The sequence below is a fragment of the Schistocerca americana genome, chromosome 1 (assembly GCF_021461395.2).
Source record: "Schistocerca americana isolate TAMUIC-IGC-003095 chromosome 1, iqSchAmer2.1, whole genome shotgun sequence".
In the NCBI taxonomy this organism is placed as follows: domain Eukaryota; kingdom Metazoa; phylum Arthropoda; class Insecta; order Orthoptera; family Acrididae; genus Schistocerca; species Schistocerca americana.
The window spans coordinates 309,658,152-309,678,626 of record NC_060119.1 but is presented as its reverse complement, the minus strand read 5'-3'; the positions used below and the strand labels follow the sequence as shown (position 1 = coordinate 309,678,626).

Genomic DNA, 20,475 nt, shown 5'->3' with positions numbered 1-20,475 from the left:
ACTGAGGCAAATGAGGTAAAAAATAAAACATAGGTAAACTAGTATACGTTCCAATACAGGCACAATATACCTTATTGGTCTCACATGTATGGAGACTACTGCATGATAGATATGCATAGACTACTGCATAATAAGTGTAAAACAAAGCATAGGACTATAGATAGAGAGGTGCTCAAAGCATTTCACTGTCAAGAGAGCAGTGTGTAAAGCCTTCAATGACAACTGTAGCAGGATATTGTCAAAGGATCTTTCATAAAACCCATTGAAATTCTGGTCTTATGTAAAAGCTTTTAATAGTACAAACGTTAGTGTTTAGCCAATAGCGAATGAGACAGGAACTGAATTTGAGGGTAGCAAAGCAACAGCTGAAATGGGTAACTCCATTTTCAAATATTCCTTTACAGAGTGAACTGCAGAAGAATTGTCCGAATTTAAACCCCGTACTACTACAAAGATGAATGAAATAAGTGTCAGTGGTGTTGAGAGACAGTTGGAATTGTTAAAATAGAACGAAGCTCCAATAGAATCCGTATCAGATACTATACTGAATTTGCGGTTGACTTAGCCCCCTTCATGGCATTCACCTGCTTTATTTCTTTGTTGATAGTCCTCAGTGTCGGCCTACTGCATTGTTACACTGGCTGAAAAATGGGGGGAAAGGGGGGGGGGGGTGGAAGTTCAACACTGACTACTGCAAATGATGTAGCCGGCAGTTGAACAGTTGAGTTTCACAGTTCTTTACTTTCACTGTTCGCAGTGTTCGCACTGTTGAAGGTAGACATAAACTAATGTGAGAAAGCCTACTTACAAAGTTTCAAGAATGGACTTTAAATGACGACTCTAGGGATTTACTACAATCCCCTAGGTATCACTCACATAATGATCATGTGGACAAGATTAAATTAATTACTGCACGCTTTGAGGCATTTAAACAATCGTTCTTCTGTCACTCCACATGTTAATAGAACAGGAAAAGACCCTAATAACTGGTACAGTAGGACACATACTTCTGCCATGCACTTCAAAGTGCAAAAAGACTCTCTCACTTTTTTGTTCTTGTGCCTATCTGTGACTCAGTATCTCCGCTATATGGTGGGTAACAACTTTCCTTCTCGTAATGTTGTTACATTCCATCCTGTATTTTCCATTGTTTGAGAAAGACATTTTATTTATTTTTGAAAATTTAAGAGATTTTTGTAAAGAAATTTTTCTAAATAGGAAGAGTTAGTCATAAAAAAATCTTACAGCACTAATATCAGGATGTATTCTAGTAGAATTGAGACTATATAGAAAGAGGATTTCATTTGATGCACCTTGTCAGACAGGGTGGACTCAGCTCTGCAGAACTAACTCTTTTCTGTTGAATTGAGTTTTTCACCATATGCTGTGAACTTCATTAGTAGGCAAGTGTACTTTGTTTTATGTTTGGTAAGTGTTGAAATTAGCTAGTCATCACATGAAAATTAAATGTAACACCAATTAGTAGACAGTTGCAGTGTAACTGCTGCTTCTGATGTGGGGTGGTTTTGTTTGTTGTACTTACCAGAAGTTTGATAGTGTGCTGCCCACATTGATCTTCTCTACTTCATTACTGTTGTATTTATTCTTATAAATTCAAAAAGTCTTACCTCTTGTACACCACAGAAATAAACATTTGGTACCACTTGTAATCTAACATTGGACATATCTGTCCAGGCATCAAATAAATTAATAACTTGCACAAATGGGAGATGTTTGTGCCTCATGGAATTTAGTTTTTTGTTTACTTAATACTATGTACTACATAAAAATTGTTTGGAAACCTATTTTCATGTTGTTTTCCTCCCACAGGGAAGTGCGACAAATGGAATTACAGTGAATTTAGGATCACTAGGCAGTTTGGCACCACTAGGTCCTCTAAGGCTAGGGCATGTGGCTGGCAGTGATTCGCAGCAGCTGACTGAAACAGAACGGCAGCCTGTGGCACATGGCCGTGGTACTGGTGGCACATCACTCACAATTCAAGGAGGTGTTGTGTCATCAGGAGGAATAGGAGTTGCGGAGACTCGTGTAGGTGGAAGGGGATCTGGAAAGACCAGTGTTAGCCTACAAGGAAAGCATGCACGCACAGTGGGAGCAGCAACTGGAAAAACTCTACCTGACAATCAGCTAACATCATTGTCATCTCTACTGCAAGGTGGTGCTGCACGCCTTGTTGTCTCTTCTGCCTCTAGCTTGCTTTTGGGGCAGGCCTCTTCTGCAGTTAGTCTTGTTACAACCACTGCTGGACAACAAGCTAAAGGTACTGTTGTATTTTGTACATGTTGCGTAACTGAAATATCTTTCCTCAAATCTGATTAATCTAATGTAGACAATTGCTGTTTCTCATTAAAAAAATAAAAATAAATAAAGTCAATCCACTGAAGAAAACATGTTTGTATATTCGTTGGAATAAATGCTAAATATTTTAAACGGATAGAAAATGTTTTGAGGGGATTGAAAAACTCGCTTTTGTATTCCCCTCTCCCCACAAGTAGATTGTGCATCTCAATTTCAGTACTACGCAGTTATAGAAGTCATTTCATCAGATACAATCATGTAGAAACATAACTAACATCTTTACAATGAAATGCTTGTCTTTTTGGGACCTATGCATGCTTTAAAAGACTGTCTTCCATAATTTTACTGGCACACTTTCTTGACATTATCTTTCATTTTTATATATACAGCGTACTGTAATAACTAAATAGTAAAATCATTTAGCAATGATGAGCATGTGGAAGTTAGTGCATTTATGCTAACTTGTCTGTTTTTCTAAAGAGTGCAAATACAGGTGAAATTACTTAAAAATTATGTACTTAACCCAAACATTTGAACCTATGCAAACTTTAGTCATAACCAAGCCAGGTTATGTTGTGGAAGTTTATGGTAAAGAATATTGGCTAAAGTTTGGCTGTTAAATCACCTAGACTTGAATACAATACAACAAGCACAGTATACCACCACAATGAGAGCTTAGTGTGACAAATTAATTCTGTCATATTCGCCCAGCTCGGTCTCCTTAGCAGGCAAACTTCTCCATGCTCATTGCTAACTGATTGTCGTTGTACACCCATAGCTCACAATGGTGCATCTGCTAACTTTATTTTGAAATATTTTCTTGACTCAACATCGTTTACACTGCTTCACCCCTAATATGAAAGACCCTCCCTCTCATTTTTCCTTTTCATACAGCCATTGTGCTTATGGTTCCTGCATCGCTTGACCCCACCAAGTGAGGTTGCATAATCATTAGCACACTGGATTCACTGTCGGTAGGGACAGTGGTTCAAACCTCAGTCCAGCCATCCAGATTTAAGCTTTTCTTGATTTTCCTAAACCACTCAAGGCAAATACTGGGGTGGCTCCTTTGAAAGGGCACTACTGAGTTCCTTTCCCATCCATGCAAAAGTCAGAGCTTGAGCTGTATCTTTAAAGACTTTGATGTCGGTGGAACATTACACCCTAGTCTCTTCTTTCCTTCCTCTTTCTCTCAACCTCTCAGTAGAAATAGTAATTCATACAGGAGTCCCTAAATGGCGCTCTTATGCAGCAAGAGCATGATTGTTTCCCTGCTGTGTTCAGGTATGTCAGTATGATAGTGCGTAGTTTCATTAATGCTGCAGTTGTTTACAGCTCATCCAACAATATGAAAAGCAGTGGCGAATCTGTCCCCTCCTACTCTTAGCCATTTTCTCTCTCAGACAGTGCAGTGTAGATGAAGACTTGTGGTGTAATACATTTGATAAGATTTTAAGCAGAAAATGATGAAATCACAATACTAACCATTTGTGTGAAATTGCAATTATAAGAGATTTTACTGTGTAATTCTGAAGTGATTCTGTATATACGTATGACCTTCTTTGAATTAGACACAATGACAGGATGTATACGACTGGGGAGATCTGGGATAAACCTGGGAATTTTTTCATCGGGGAAGAAACTGGGAAAAACCTGGGAATTTTTTAGAATTCTGGGAATTTTTCATTGTTTTAGCTTTCAGTTAAATTTTTGTAATTTTGACTGGTAAGAACCAATCCTCTAACGAAGGAAATTAGTGTATCTTGCTACTGCAGAATAATAATGCAGCAATAAAACATGAATGAGAGAAAAAACAAAAATAAAACTTTAGTTGCAAAGGAAATGCGCCATATACAACAACAAAACACAGTGCTCATACAAGCGTCTGCCAACAGCAAAATGTGTCAAAGCTTTAGGAAGACAATGCAATGCTTTATAGTAACAAGTTGCCTCCAATGAGTGTGACATCACAACTGTTTACCTTAGTTTCGTTTGAGCAGTTGCGAATGGGCTCTTGCGCATGCACTGTTGAGTTGCATATGAGTAGTACCTTCTCCTGCTTCTGGATACAGAAGTGTGACTGTTAGCTGTACAAGCAGCAGCAAACAGCCAGATGTTACCTGGAAAAATTTAACTAGCGCACCCTAGCTGCCAGTTTCACCCATGCGCACCAGGCCTGGATGTAGGGGTCGGGAGGGGGGCGGGGGCATTTGATATTGGTACGTTGTGAATTATATTCTGTCGTATTATAAAAATGACCATTTGTGCCAAAAAAGTCTTGTTATTTTGATGTGTGTTACAATGGCTGCAATATTAGGAAGGCCTATTTCATTTTATGTAGGAGACAGTGACAAGCACCAGGCCTGGATGTAGGGGTCGGGAGGGGGGCGGGGGCATTTGATATTGGTACGTTGTGAATTATATTCTGTCGTATTATAAAAATGACCATTTGTGCCAAAAAAGTCTTGTTATTTTGATGTGTGTTACAATGGCTGCAATATTAGGAAGGCCTATTTCATTTTATGTAGGAGACAGTGACAAAATAGACATAATCAGATCGAGAAACCACACAAATCTTGAGTACTATTTCTGTTAACAGCTCTTTAACTGGATTTTTCATCTAGCAAAACATTTGACGAACTTTGATGAAGTAATAGATTCTTTCCCAGAAAGGAAAGCATGCCGTGTAAAGCTATATCAAGATTAGAGAGAAAAAAATGCTAGGACCTAAGGATTGAACAAATGTATACTGTCTTGTGTGTTTCTTGTCTTTACTGGTTTTATGTATCCTATATTTAATTTTATGTCACGCAAAACAGCAAGTTATTAGCTAATAGGCAATAAAGAGTGCACATTTTCTGAAGAGTTATTGTTCTCCTGCTTACAAATAATCCAATCCAGTATTAATTGTGAGTTTTTTTTTAAAGAGGGGTAGGCTGTCAAACCTGTCCTGAATATAATTTGATGGCATCCATTACAAAATATACATGTTTAAATTCCACAGAATGAAATACAGTGACATGCAATAGAATAATACTGTGTGAGGACACAAGGTGCTGCACTTTGGCACACCTAAAAAATAAGTCTTACATGTCCGCGAACATATATGTTTTATGTATCAGTCTCTTCAGAAAGGTGTGTACTACAAAATGAACATATTTTTGAAAAGTCCTAGCTCAAACACTCATGGGAGGGTGTGGGGGCACTATCTAGTATTGCCCCAGTTGGAAATATCGTAAATCCGAGGGTGATGCACAAAGCAATCTGTGTTATAGTGGGGAGGTGGGTAGCCTCCACCTGACCTGTGTTTACGTTTAGTAATTTTGCTGTACCCTTTTCGTTTACTGGTCTTGTGTCAAATAAAAACAGAACAGATTTTTGTGGTCGGTAGCTATCAAGTGAATCAAAATACATTCACATAATTACGGAAGGCTAAAATGTATTGTTAATATTAATCACCTTGCAGAACAATGAGGTTTTTATGTTGGTTTGCTACAGAAATTTGGCTTTTATTAATCTTTTCCACTGAGGCAGTCAATTTATTTGAAATGAAGTGTTTAATTTGACACTATTGGCTAGTTTCAACTGTTTGCAGCATTTCAAGTGCACATTTTCATCTTCTAGTACATATGGCATTACGCCGTAATACAGAACCAAACATGAGATAATACCAATACCGGTACTCCAAGGAAGTTCACATCATGAAAAGCACACTGAAAAGCCTACTTCATTGGGGATCTGGACATAGGAATGTGCACTTTAAGCCAGATCATGCATTTTAGTTTGATTCATGGAATTCCGATGCTCTTGGAGTATGCTCTGATGTCATGTTTCTTTTATGACATAATGTAAGATCTTTCAATGTTTTACACATACGAACATACGGGCTTCCTACGTCATCTTAGCTGCACAAACGCAGTGACACCTATCTGGCTCTCTCTGGCAAGTGGAACAAACCTGTTTGTAACAGGTTGCGGGAAAATATTGGGAATGGTGGTTTGAAAAGCATTACTTTCAAAGTAAATTTCCTTTTACGCAAGATGAACTATGTGCGAGAATGTATGATGAATTTGTTATATCACAGAGCATTTGACTCCCATTCAAAAATCAACTCTTTGATGACGAGCCAGTTAGAAGAATTTTGAGATCAGAAGATCAGACATTTATGTTGTTATTAAAAATTTGACTGTCACATTTGTGTGATGTATCTTAAAGTGTAACACATGCAAAGAAGATCAACATTATATGTGAAAGCTTAGCTTCTCTTGCAGCTTATTAATCTTTGAGACCAATATTATATGTGAAAGCTTTGTTGTTCTTGTAGCAACACTATAAAAAGTGTATTTAAATGGGAAATCTGGAAAAAATCCAGGAATTTTTTCCTTTGTCCGTGTATGCTCCCTGAGTACGGAAAGCTCTGACTAAATGTAAATATCTTACAAATAACGAAGACCACTCACAGAATAGCTACCCCCCCCCCCCCCCAAAACACACACACACACACACACACACACACATATGCACCTGTGCAAGCTAGACACATATCATCTGTATAGCAGTTCAACAGGTGAACAAGTGTGGGGTGGCAGTTGTTTCAGATGGGGGTGGGGGGTGGGTAGAGGGAGAAACAGGAAGAGTGTTTGGGGATAGGTACCTAGTGGCTCAGAATGCCCAGCAGATGTGCTGGATAGGAATGCAGAAGGGAAGGTTATGTCGGCAGATGCACTGGCTGGGCATGTGATAGACAGGTACTGAAGTTGGTGAGTGTGATGCATAAGGGTGGTGATGACAACATGAAGGTGTTGATTGAGAAGGGGTGACAGGACAAAGGAAAGGGTAATTATTTGATAGAAGGTGTGGGGTGAGTGGGTTAGGGGTGATTGAGGCCAGGAGGATTATGGGAGGGAAGGACATATTGAAAGGATAACTCTCATCTGCATGGTTCAGAGAAGCTGGTGCTGGAGGGAGGGATCAAGGTGGCATGGGTTGTGAAGCAGCCATTGAACTCGAACATGTTATGCTCAGCAGCGTTTTGTGCCATGGGTGGTCAGCTTTGTCACAGCAACTATTCATTGTGGTGGACAGCTGGTTGGCTGCCACACAAACATAAAAAACTGTGTAGCAATTGCAGCAGAGTTGGTACATGACATGGCTGCCTTTACAAGTGGCCCTGCCTCTGGTGGGATAGGATAAGCTTGTGACGAGACTGGAGTAGGAGGGAGATAAACTCAGAGGAGAGATTCTGGGAGGGATCTACGGATTCACGGGTAGTTTGAGGTACTGTTGGACTTCTGGGGTGGGATCACTAATGGTGGAAATTTAGGTGGAACAATCAGTTGGCAGAAGCCGCCTGTCAATAACTGTGACATCGTGATGGTGGTGGGACCTTTGTCTGCAGGGATGATTATTAAGTCAGGATTGGTTTTGAGGTTGTGAATGGCTATCCTTTCTTCTGAAAAGAGGTTTTTGTTCTTTGGCAGGGACCTGGAGAAGGCTGATGAGGCCAAGTTAGAGGTCAGGAATTCCAGGAAGGTGGGTAGGGGGTGGTTAGGTGGGAGAGGAGGGGAGGGGCAGAGTGTTACTTTTGGATGGTGGTATGAACTGGAAGAGGCCAGCTTCAGTGGTGGGATTAGGCTGGCTTTGGTTGAAAGGATTGGTAGCACAGAAGTGTTTCCATTCTAGGTATCGGGAGGAGGAGAGGCTTGGCTTTGGGTAATTGGTTTGAAGAGTTGGTTGATAAGGATGGATATTCTTTCAGTGGGAACACAGTAACCAGCAGCAATGGGTTTTCCAGGATTGTTGGGTTTGTACATTTTGGGAGGCATGTAGAATGTGGGTGTGTGGGTAATTGTTGAGTGAGGAGGGAGATGGACTCAGTGGAGAGGTTATGCTCTGGGCTTAAAGATTTCAGGATTTGATGAGTCTGTCTAGGTTGACTTGAATGTGGGACTGAAGATGAGGCCTTTGGATAGGAGTGGAACATCTCCAGAATTGAGCTTTTAGGTAGAAAGGTTAATAACAGTGTTTTGGATTCTGAATTTCATGGAGTGTTGGGAGAGAGTTTTGGAGGATGTGACAAATAGAAAACTTCTGCCAGGCAGGGTCTGGGTGCTGTGCAGTATTGGTGAGGGAGTTAACTGTAGGCAGGATAGGTGTTAAAGGATCAAGGTGGGAGTAGGATGTCACCACATCGGATAATTTATAGGGATGATGTCTGGTGTGCTGTTCGTGGTGTCCGAGGGCTGGAAGGGCTTCGATTTTGGATATGTGGTGTATGTAGTTGAGATTGCACAGTAACAGTATCTCCCATCTTTGAAGTCCAACATAATCTTCATTCCCTGCTGAAATCCTGAACAATCTCTCCATTGAGTCCATCTCCCTCCTCACCTCCAACAATTCCCGACACACCCATATTCTACAGGCCACCAAAATCCACAAACCCAACAATCCTGGACAACTCATTGTAGCTGCTTATTGGGTCCCATTGAAACTATATCCACCCTTATCGACCAACTCCTCCAACCAATTACCCAAAGCAAAGCCTCTCAAATCAAAGATATTATTCACTTCCTTCACCAACTCTGTGTCATCCCTGCCCCTTTACCACCTGGATCCCTAGTTGTCAATGTTAATGCCACTAACATATACACCAACATCCCTCATATCCATGTCCTTAACACTATTGGATACTCTCTTTTACAGTGCCCTCATTCCTTGCTCATTAACAAATATATCTTCAAATACAACTGTTTCCATGGACCATCTAAAGGAAAACTTCCTGACCTCATAAAATCCCAAACCCCTTGTCTGTATCAGGCGCATTGATGATATCTTCATCATGTGGACTCTATGCCAAAACACCAGCATGTTGTGTAGGTTTAGTAGTCGAACAGAATGCCAGTCCCTCATTTCTAGGCATGATGGCAGATATTCTGAGTCCTGGCAAATGGTGTGATTCAGCTGCTCCAGTCCAGGGTACATTGGGTGACGAGGAGTGTAGTCCTTTGTAGATGATTCTTGGAAAGTGCGAAGATAAAGGATATGTGAGGATATGGCATGGGAAATCTTTATGCAGACTATGATTGAGTGGTTGAGGATATGGCCTAAAGATTTCAGGATTTAATGAGTCCAACCTCGTTGAAACTGGTTGTAGTGATGAAGATGAGGCCTTTGAATAGGAGTGGAACATCTGTAGGATTGAGCTTTTAGGTAGAAAGGTTAATACCAGTGTTTTGGATTCTGGATTTCATATAGTGTTGGAAGAGAGTTTGGAGAATGTGACAAATAGAAATTTTCTACCAGACAGAACTTCTCCCCCATCTGCTTCACCTGCCCTCCTCAATGCAACCTACCATCTTCCTGGACATTGACCTCCTCTCCAATGGCTTCAGCCCTGCCATATTAAACCCACTAACCACCAACAGCGCCTGTTGAGAGCATAGGTTGACTTAAGAATAGATTCTGAGTACTGTCTGGGTCAAGGGTATTAGCACAGTTCTATAAATGGTTAGGAGGTTATGTTAAGGCTAGACATCATGCTGTTCATACTAGTGGCTGTTAATAAATCAAATTATTTAAATCTTTAACTTAGGAGTGTGGTGAAGTAATACTGGCCCCAGCCATGTACCAATGCATTAGGCTCAATGTTTTTGGTATAATTAGAACTATCCCAAAAATTTTGAAACAACATTTAAGTAATTACAATTTTTAGGTATTATTTTCAAGGGTAAAGACTGGGGAAGTTCATTTCATGAATACCAATATACAAGAACAATGACAGTGGGTAGTGGAAGAAAGGTGAGATAAGCAGGAAGAGGGTTTAGGGATGGGTACATAGCAATTTGGAGGGGGCAGCAAGTGTGCTAGGTAGGGATGTGGGAGGGGAGGGTGCTAGGTGCATGGGCTAGGCATGTGATTTACAGATATCTGAGTTTGTAAGGCACAGTGTACTATGAAGATGATTTGGAGGTGTGAATTGGGAGAGGCTGACAGGATGATGGAAGAGAAACTGTTGGGTAGAGGGTGTGGGGACAGGGGTTAGTGGAGACTGAGGCCATGTTGAAAGGGTAACTCTCATTTGCATAATTCATGAAAGCTCGTGCTGGAGTAAGGAAAAAACATGGCACACATTGTGAAGCAGCCTTTGAAGTTGACCATGTTGGGCATGGAAGCATATTGTGCCACTGGGTGGTCAACTTCATTCTTAGCCACAGTTTGGCGGTAGCCATTCATTCTGGTAGACAGCTGATTGGTTGTCACACTGACATAAAATTGTAAGCAGTAATTGCAGCAGAGTTGGTATACGACACGGCTGCTTTCACAGGTGACAGAGCCTGTGATGGGATAGGACGAGCCTGTGACAGGAGTGAATTAGGAAGTACTGGGTGGGTGAATCAGCAGGTTTTGCTCCTGTTTCCACCATGGGGATATGACCCCTGTGGTGAAGTAGTGGGAGGGGCATAGGGATGGACCAGCATGTTGTGTGGGTTGGGTAGTCAACAGAATACCACTTGGGTAAGAAGTCCAGGCATGGTGATAGATAATCTGAGCCCGGGCAGATTATGTGCTTCATTTGCTCCCATCCAGGATGTATTGGTTGACGAGGAGGATGCTCCTTTGTAGATGATTCTTGGAGAGTGGGAAGATTACAGGCATGTGAAGATATGGCATGGGAAATCTATCTGCACACTACGCTCAAGGGTGTGAGGATATGGCATGACAAATCTGTTTGTGGAGGTAGTGCCTGTCTATGAAGACCCTCAAGAAACCTTCAACATATTGGGCAAGGAAATTCTCATCACTGCTGATACACTGCCCACGAGTGGGCACGCTGTGTGGGAGCAGTGTTTTTGTGTGAAAGGGTGACAGCTGTTCAAACGCAAGTGCTGTTGGTGGTTAATGGGTTTAAACGTAATAAACATTTTTATTAGCTTGCCACATAACCAACACCACCTATTATTAGGAGAAGTCTGATTGAGTGCAAACACAGCACAAAAATCAGTAAAAGCATATAACTTAATAATAACATTTAAATCAAACAATGGAAACTCCAGGTTGGAATTTCAACAGTGTAGGAAAAGATAGATTGCAACTTACCATACATATGACAAACTAAGTTGCTGACAGCCGCAATTAAAAGACACTTACACATAAGCTTTCGGACACAGCCTTTATTGGAGAAAGAGAAACAAATTCCTTTCATACACACAAGAAAGCACATCTCAAGCACACGACTGCCAACTCTGGCAGCTCGGGAGAATGCAACTATCACGTGGGATAGATACAAAAATCTAGAGGGAGTGGGGAAGGGATAATGGTGTACGAAGGAGGGAAGAGAGGAGCACTGTCTGGTGGAATGAGCAGGACTAGACCAGATGCCAACAGGTGCAGCGTCAGGTGATTGTGGGACAGGGAGGTAGGGAAAACTGAGCAGAAAAGGAGAGGAGCAGGGATAGATGGGTGGGTGCATTGGCAAAGGGTGGCAGATAAAGAGGGTGGGAGATGATAATGGAGAGCAGGTGATAGGGTAGAGGTGGTGGAAACTGTTGAGTGAAGGGAATGGGGATAGTATGTTACCATAGGTTGAAGCTGGGATAATTATGGGAACATAAAATATGTTGTAAGGATAATTCCCATCTGCACAGTTCAGAAAAGCTGGTGACGGTGGAGGGGAGGGGATCCAGGTGGTTCAGGTAGTGAAGCGGCCACTGAAATCAAGCATGTTATTTTCAGTTGCATTTTGTGCCACAAGGTGGTCTACTTTGCTCTTGGCCACAGTTTGGCTGGTTGGTAATAATACCAACATGAAAAGCTGTGCAATAATTGTAGCAGAGCTGGTAAATGACATGGCTGCTTTTACAGGTGGCCCGGCCCCTGATGGAATAGGATAAACCTGCGACGGGACTGAAATAGAAAGTGCTGGCTAGTTGGATTGGGCAGATCTTGCACATGGGTCTTTCAGAGTGATATGATCCTTGTGGCGAGAGGTTGGGACTGGGAGTGCCATAGGGATGGACTAAGATGTTATGGAAGTTGTACGGGTGATGGAACACCACTTTTGGAGGGGCGGAAGGATCTCGGGCAGGATGTCCCTCGTTTCAGAGCATGATGATAGGTTAATCAATGCCTTGACAAAGGATGTGGTTCAGGTGTTCCAGTCCAGGAGAGTATTGGGTGACAAAGGACGCACTCTGAAATGCAGGTACTGTTTGTGCTTGGTGGGTTTACTGTAGATAGAGGTGTGCCGATGGAGCCATCAAAGAGGAGGAGGTCAAAGTCTAGGAAGTCAGCACACTGGGTTGAGGAGAACTAGGTGAATTGGATGAGAGAGAAGGTATTAATATTTTGCAGGAGTCAAGATCAGGTGTCTTGGCTCTGAGTCCACGCTAGGTGTTTGCCATATTGAGATGCAAGGAAAGTCTCCTCTAGATGGCACATAAACAGGTTGGCATAGGAGGGTGCCATGTGGATGCCAGTGGCTGTGTCACAGATTTTTTTGTGTACCTTCCTTCAAAGAAGAAATAGTTGTGGGTTAGGATAAAGTTAGTAAGGTGTATGAGAAATGAGGTAGTAGGTTTGGAGTCTGAAGCGCATTGAGAAAGGTAGTGTTCAGGAGCAGTAAGGCCATGGGCATGAGGGATGTTGGTGTATAGGGATCTGATGTCAACAGTTGCAAGTAGGGATCCATGAGGTAAAGGGGTGGGGATGGTTGAGAGTTGGTGAAGGAAGTGGTTGGTTTCTTTGACATGGGAGGCTATATTACAGGCAATTGGTTGGAGGTGTTGGTCAGTGAGGGCCGAAATTTTTTCATTGCGGACACATCAACCAGCCACAACGGGCCTCCAGAATTGTTGGGTTTATGGATTTTGGGGAGCATGTAGAAGGTGGGTGTGCAGTATATCATAGGGGTGAAAGGAAAGGGATTTAGGGAAGAGGTTCTGTGAAGAGTCTAAGGCTTTAAGCAGTGATTGGAGGTTGTGTTGACCTCATTGTTGATAACGAAGGCTCATAAAGCAGTTATTTCCATGATATACCACTGTTTCATCTTGCCCACATGTTTGACCGCAGGACACAATCAGTAAATTACAGCAGCTTGTGTAGCAGTTTGTAAAATGAGTGTACTTAGTGCATAAATCAGATCTATCATGAATAATAAACTGACAAACAGACAGACACTCTGTTGAAAGTAAACTGAGAGACATGAAAAATTGATAATGGTACATTTGTGCATCATTTTAGAGAGTTAAGTTCATACACATTTGGTTGTTATTTCAGTGAGGTTGGAAAGATTGTATTTCAAAAACAACAGCAGCACCTGTTCTTTCCAGCACCTTTTCTTCCAGTTATTATTTATCTTCCTTTCTTTTGTATTATGTCATCTCCCTATACTGGTTTGTAAATTTATGCTAAACTACTTCTGTATCACCATCAAAGATTCAACATGGTTATAGTTCCCTTGATGCACTAAAAGGGTTCTATATTAGTGACAAGAATATAACTCAACTCCTTATACACAAATAAGATTTACTGTAGTTCTTCATAGAAAATTCTTGAGAGAGTGGATCTGTAATGACTGATTAAATAAGCTTGTAGTTTATGTCACTGTTGCACAAGAGGCATTTCTAGGACTTACAATGAAGGTTCACACGTACTAAATTCACATCTGTTTCCATTAAGTTTTCATGATTACTTATCTAAGCACTTGTAATAATAATCTTGAAGTGTGGTCAGAGTGTTTTCATTTTGCTACTTATTCTTCAGCCAAACCACATTAATATAGCTCAGATGTCAAGTCTTTAATGCCAAACTGGGTCTTCACTGTCATCTCACATCTTAAAGACATATTATCATATCTTTGCACCTATATAGATTGTCTGACTTCCTTAGACATTTTAACACATCTTGGACTCTAGGAAAGGCTCTTCCCATTGAAAAACCACACCTTCCAAGGTATTTAATATTTTCATATTAACAGAATCTTCCGTCGGTTCTTGGTAGAACAACATTATAATAATAAATGAAAAGCACCAGTTTGCTTTTTTTCTACAATATGTAGAACAAAAGCAAACTGGTGCTTTTCATTTATTACTTAATATTTGTCGAGCTGCCAGTTTAATAAGTGATTTCCTTATTATTATATAAAAACAAAATTGTTTCTAAAGTTTTCTCTCTCTCTCACAATACATGTTCCTGCACATGTTTTCATGTCAGTAACGATACGTAAAACATATAAACACATTACCCAATTTATTACTTTAACACACAGAGTAGTTTACATATTTTCACATGTCAGGTTGCTCTTAAATATCTTACAGAATTAGATCAATAAGATCTGTAGCTATTAGCATCACCTGGTGATAGTCAGTGACTTGAGAGTTTAGCTGCACTACATTAATCACACATGTATACTTCTTGTTATTTACACACCTGACACACACATTCATGTGCATATGCATACATAATTCACCCCTTGGCTGCAGAGTGTGTGAGCATCCATACTTTTTTTCAAATGCGATGTGATTCATTGGTACATTACACACTATGTATCCCTTATCACACATGCCACACAGTTTGTTTACCAATTTAATTTTTTTAATAGAGATATAATGTAGCTGATATGTATATAGAGATAGATATCCCAGATTCTAATACTGTCCTAAAATTTGTGTCTAAATGTTGTGAACTGTAATTTGATTCTGTTCAAGGCCACTTTGAGTAGTTTTATTTGTCATAGTTAGTCTCTGAATACCCTGCAACAAAGTAACTGGAAAACTTGTTTATAGCATTATCTGTAGAGGTCTGACAGAATTCAAATAGTGCACAATAAGATTTAGCGTAGCAATGTTATTGAGGCTGACATGGAGAAAATATTCTGTGGAAAAAATTAGGAAGTTGTGTGCTTATTCAGAGGCTAAAAATGAAAGCACAGACTGAATCTTATGATTTGTTGATTGCCACTTCAATACGCTGTATTCATATACAGCTTTTCTATTTTCTTTTTTAATTTTTTTTTAAAAATCAGTGTTGTGAAAACTCAAAATATTTGTAGAGCAGATACACTGTCTTGAGGAGGAAAGTTTATTTTTTAATTCCTGTATGACCTAGTATTATATGAGCCACCTCAGAAGAGTTGCACTAGTTTAAAATATAGTAAGAACTCGATTTTTTCAATTTATGTCTGTGTATTGGCAACCAATGTTGCTTGAGTTGAGGTGAACAACTGGAAGAGCCTGTTTTTAAACAAATATGCATGTAGAGGTAGAGGCAATATAGCAAAGAATGAAAAGAATGAGAGAAGAAATAAGATAAATGGTAATAGAAGAAAAATAATATAATTAATGTATGATGAGGCATAAGTACAGTGGCAAAGATGAGAAATATGACAATGAAAATAATTTATGACAATATAATGTAATTGGATAGATAAAAAGTTGAACCAGAAAGTGCCATTAGGAGAACACATCTATAAAAAAAGGTTCTACTTATGCAAGCTGTAGGATCCAGTGGCTCCTTCTTCCAGCAGAACAGTCGAAGGGGAAGGAAGAGGGATGAAGAGAAGGTAACTGGAGAGGTTTAGGAAAAGGGGTAGAGTTCAGAACTGGGTGACTTTTCCAAACTTTACCTCTTTTCCTAAACCTCTCCAATTCTCTTCCCTTCACCCCTCTTGCTTCCCCCTCATTTCTTCTGCCAGGAGAAGGAGCCACTGGCTCCGAAAGCTTGGGTAAGTAAAACCTTTTTTGCATGTGTGTTCTGCTGCTGCCACTTGGTGAGTAGATTTTTTATCTATCCAATTACATTGTACTGTCAAAGATGAGAAAGAGTTACAGAATATGTGACAATACATTGCTACAAACAATATCACTGTGTAAACAGCCACGTGTAAAAATTGTCTTGTATCAGTCAGCTCAGAAATGAGTGTTGCATAAAAATACTTCTGTCTTTCTCTTGAAAGCCTCTTCCTTTCAACTAGTTTGGGAAGAGATTTCTGTTGTCGCCATACAGTACCCAATAGCCATTTTTATTTCTTAGCAGAAACAACTGTAATTTAATATTTATTTCAGGCCTCGAGTAAATTTGATTTCTCTCCCAAAGTAATTATAGGTCAGAATTATTTTCCCTAGAGGTAACTGATTGCTTCCAGTTATCTTCTGAGGTACAACTGTTTCTTATTTATTGTATTATCATTTTTCCTACCCTTCTGCACCTTTTTGTTGTACCTTCGTCCCCTTTAAAATCTATATCATTTTCTCTTTCTTACCTTTTCCAACTCTTTCATAAATGTGAAGACAACCTCACTTTCATAACTTTTTTTTTTTCTCACCCCCACTCACTTTCATTTTAGAATTTTATCTTACTTCCCCCTCTCCCCTCTCAGACTACGTCTTGGCTCTACCTTCTTCTTTCAGTTGCAGTCACTAATTGGTCACACTTGACAACCTTGTCTTTGCTGTATTGTATGTTTTGCATATATTTGAATATTTTCTGTTATTTATTTGCACTCTATTCAGCCAGAATATTCCACATTATACATGTGGTGTTGTAACTGCCACACACTTCAACTGCAATCTCACAGCATCCCAACACCCACTCACCTCCTGGCCTTCCCCCTTGCTTTGATACACCAGTAATGACTACCAAAACATGCCTAAGTATGTTTCAGTTTATTACATCACCTTTATTCTTCCTTTAACATCATGTTAGCTCTGGTGTTTTGTGATTTTGTGTTTAGAACCATAACCTTGAACTTCACAAGAGTCCAATGATTTATAAAGGTGCTACTGTAGGATTGTCAGCCTCCAGAACTGAAAGATCAATGTGGCTGACTTCCATGTGGAGGACCTGGTTTTGACTTCTGGTGGTGCTGGGGCTTTCCCCTGGTGAGAGTACTTGACCTCATGATGCCAGTTGAGGAGCTACTTGACCGAGCAGCAGCAACTCCTGGTCACAAAAACTGACAATGCTAGGGAGAACTGTGTGCTGATCCCACACCCCTCCATGCTGCATCTAGTGACGCCATTGGCACAGGATGACACTACAGTCAGTCGGTACCCATAGAGTCGTCAGGGCCTGTGAATGGAATTAGATTATTTTAATTGCTTGTTTCCTAAATTCAAAGTTGGAGTAAATATTTTTGATTAGTCAGAATGATCACTTGTTCATGTCTTAATTATTTAAAGCAATAATTAATGACATGAAGACTTGACAACGCTGTGGGAAATGTTTGAAAGAAAAGTTAAAATAGCAGGTTAGAAGCGGAATGTTTTTGCATTTCACTTCCACATTTTTATGTATTGACATTGTATTAATAATGTTTACACATTGGAAAGATGGTAAATTATTGTATAGTTTTTATCACGTTACACACTTAATGTCAAATGCACTTTACGTATCTACTTTCAGTATCAACTGTACCAAAATGTATTTCTGTAAAGAACTGCCATTGAGGCCAGTAACACAGATATTTTTACTGGTGTAAATCATATTTTTCTTTTCTTTCTTTTTCTAGCACAAGGTAGTGGAACACGTGTTCGCACATCCAGTGGTCGTGTAGTGGACCTGTCAAAACTGACTGTGCTGACTTCTGGGGCAAGCGGTATAACATCAACTACAGCCAAGAATGTACTAGGCACAACATCATCAGGCAATGTTGTCATGCTAGCTAGCACAAGCAATGCAAACACTGGTGTAAGAGTCGGAGGACAACAAGTGCTAGTTCCTGTATCTGGTAATCAGTCTTTTACTGTGCTGCCCCGACAAAGATCATATGCTGTTGTACCTAAAATATCTGTGCCTTCTTTAAAGTTGAGTAATGAACAACAGTTAAGCCACACTGGAACAAAGTTGCCTGGGTACACTGTGGCACCTACGCAATTGAGAAACACCCATCAGCGAGAAGAATCTTCAGTGCCACCAACAGTTACCTCAAAAGCTCGAGATGATGATGATACTCTGACACCTGATAAAATCCTGGAATTACCTATAATTTTTGCCAAGGATGGAGATAATCTGTTTTTGGATCCAAAATCAGAATCAGCCATTGCTGACACAGCAGCAGTTTCAATGAATTCTTGCACTACTTCTGATGTATCATTGCAACAGAAAGTTACTGTTGGTGACACTATTTCTTTCCCATTGGAAGACAGCGAGAGGGAGGGTGCACTTGAGTCTAAAACATGTAGTTCCGTTGGGAACATGCCTAATGTTTACATAATTAGGAGTAACAGAGGTAGAGGTCGGGGTAGTCGCAGGTATGTACCAAAAGCTCAGAGAGTACTTCAGACAACAAATAAAACCAGTCATATAACTGGAAATCAGAATCAAGGTGTCAAGTACACAAAAATAATTTTAACTAATAAAAATTCTCCTCTTAAGATAGGGGAAAGGGATGCCCAGGGAAAGGACATCCATTCCTTGCAGCAAGGAATTAGCCGTATAGACAGTGATCAGTCAAGTGATGAAATATGTGACAGCCCTTCTAATCCTATACATAGCTGAGAATATTGGTAGTCATAGATTGCAGTTGATGCCACATTTTTTTCCGTTCTGAGTCTCATCACTGTTTGAAATAGTTTGGACAAAAGAAAGATGTTATATGGCAATGGAAGAATCTAGTCTATTAAAATTAAGTTAATGCACTGTGTTGCTTGTCAAGTACTTCTCAGGTTATAGGCAGATATTTTCATACATAATTCAAACAGTATCATTAAACTGACCATTATTCCTTTCTTCATTGCTTCATTTTCTATAGTCTTTGAAATCTTGTAGTTTGTTTGACCAGACAGTCACTCAAAATGCCACACTGAAGGAGATATGAAAAAGAGAGAAAAAAGTGAGCAAATGGGAAAGAATTCTAATATTGAGACAAGTTAAAATGAAAACTGATTATATTACTCCATGAAGTATTTCATTGTCACCTGTTGCAGTGTTTTGTTACGATTTTGAACTTAAGTTTATTCTCCGTTCCTGTGTCCACATGTCATGGTGCTATCTTTGATAAGATGTCATCCTTTTTTTGTAAAATAAAGAATTGTTATTCTTGAAATTGCAGAATTTGTTTATCTCCCCCTCCTCCTCTCCCCTGACCACTGCCTAACCCCCTCCCCCCGAAGATATCTATAAAAATGACAAAAGGGTAGTGCTTTGGCATTTTATTAACTGCAGTAGATTATTAAATTATGTGTGCAATGCAGGATAGCTGGTTCCAGAGCTGGCAAAGGTGGGCAGCAGCCACGTAGAGAAAGTCTGAGAGTGTTTTTGTTTCATTTATTGATACATTTAGGGTACTGGGTAAGTGAGACATGGTTTTGTGATTATGATGAGCTGTGTACTTGATCAAGGGCTGCACACATCAAAAAGATGATGTACTTGTCATAGTGTATGATACTCTTGTAACTAGTGTGTTTAGAACAGCAATCATGCTTGATACTACCTATTTGTGTTCACTTTTCCATAATAGTACACACGAATTGACTTGAAGAGAAGCTTTTGTCTAACATGTTCACTGGGTAATGATGGAGGATGTAATAGATTGCGATAACAGCTTTGTGCTTTCCGTAAATATTATACCTCACATTTTGACCGACTGCCATGACCATAGAATATTTTAATTATCAGTCATACAAGCAAGGGAAAATATTCAGTCCCCTCCAGCAGGGGAGGGCAAACACATCTGTGTGTTCTTCTCGCAACACACAGGCGTGCAGAACATTTAGAGAAATTGTTATGACTGAGAATAGCAGCAGTTCTGTGGTAAACATTGCAAGGCCATGGGAGTTAGATATTTATAAGCTTATACACTCATCTTAGGAACATTTTGACCAGGAAGTCAATGTAGCAGAAAGAAAAGAACCAAGGACATGAAGAGATGGAGTATTCTGAAAGCTGTGAAAAACAAGATGGTACTGGATGGAAACCAGGGACAAGGCACTGTACACATTGAGAAGGGCCTTCACAAGGCATGTAAAAGAGTAACGCTGGCAGGAGCAAGTCAGACATCATCGAGCAGTCAAGGTTGAGACAGTGAAAAGTGACACTCAGAGGGAAGAAGTTACTGTTATAACTGCAACAGCAACTGACAGAGAAGCTCCATTAAAAAATGGTAATAATTCAGCAAAGACCCACAACTGTAGATTAACAGCAAATGCACTACCGTGTGAT

The 20,475-nt window shown here is 40.0% G+C and overlaps 1 protein-coding gene across 1 annotated transcript in view; it reads left to right on the top strand.

Annotated features, from left to right (window-relative positions):
* Window positions 1–19,335, top strand: part of LOC124596148 (KAT8 regulatory NSL complex subunit 3) — a 159,988-nt gene extending 140,653 nt beyond the window's left edge. The window contains exons 14-15 of the mRNA XM_047135171.1: window positions 1,831–2,281; window positions 17,825–19,335. Of these exons, the coding sequence (XP_046991127.1) occupies window positions 1,831–2,281; window positions 17,825–18,813 (1,440 nt within the window). The 3' untranslated portion in view covers window positions 18,814–19,335. The remainder of the gene's footprint in view (window positions 1–1,830; window positions 2,282–17,824) is intronic.
* The last annotated feature ends 1,140 nt before the right edge of the window (window positions 19,336–20,475 follow it).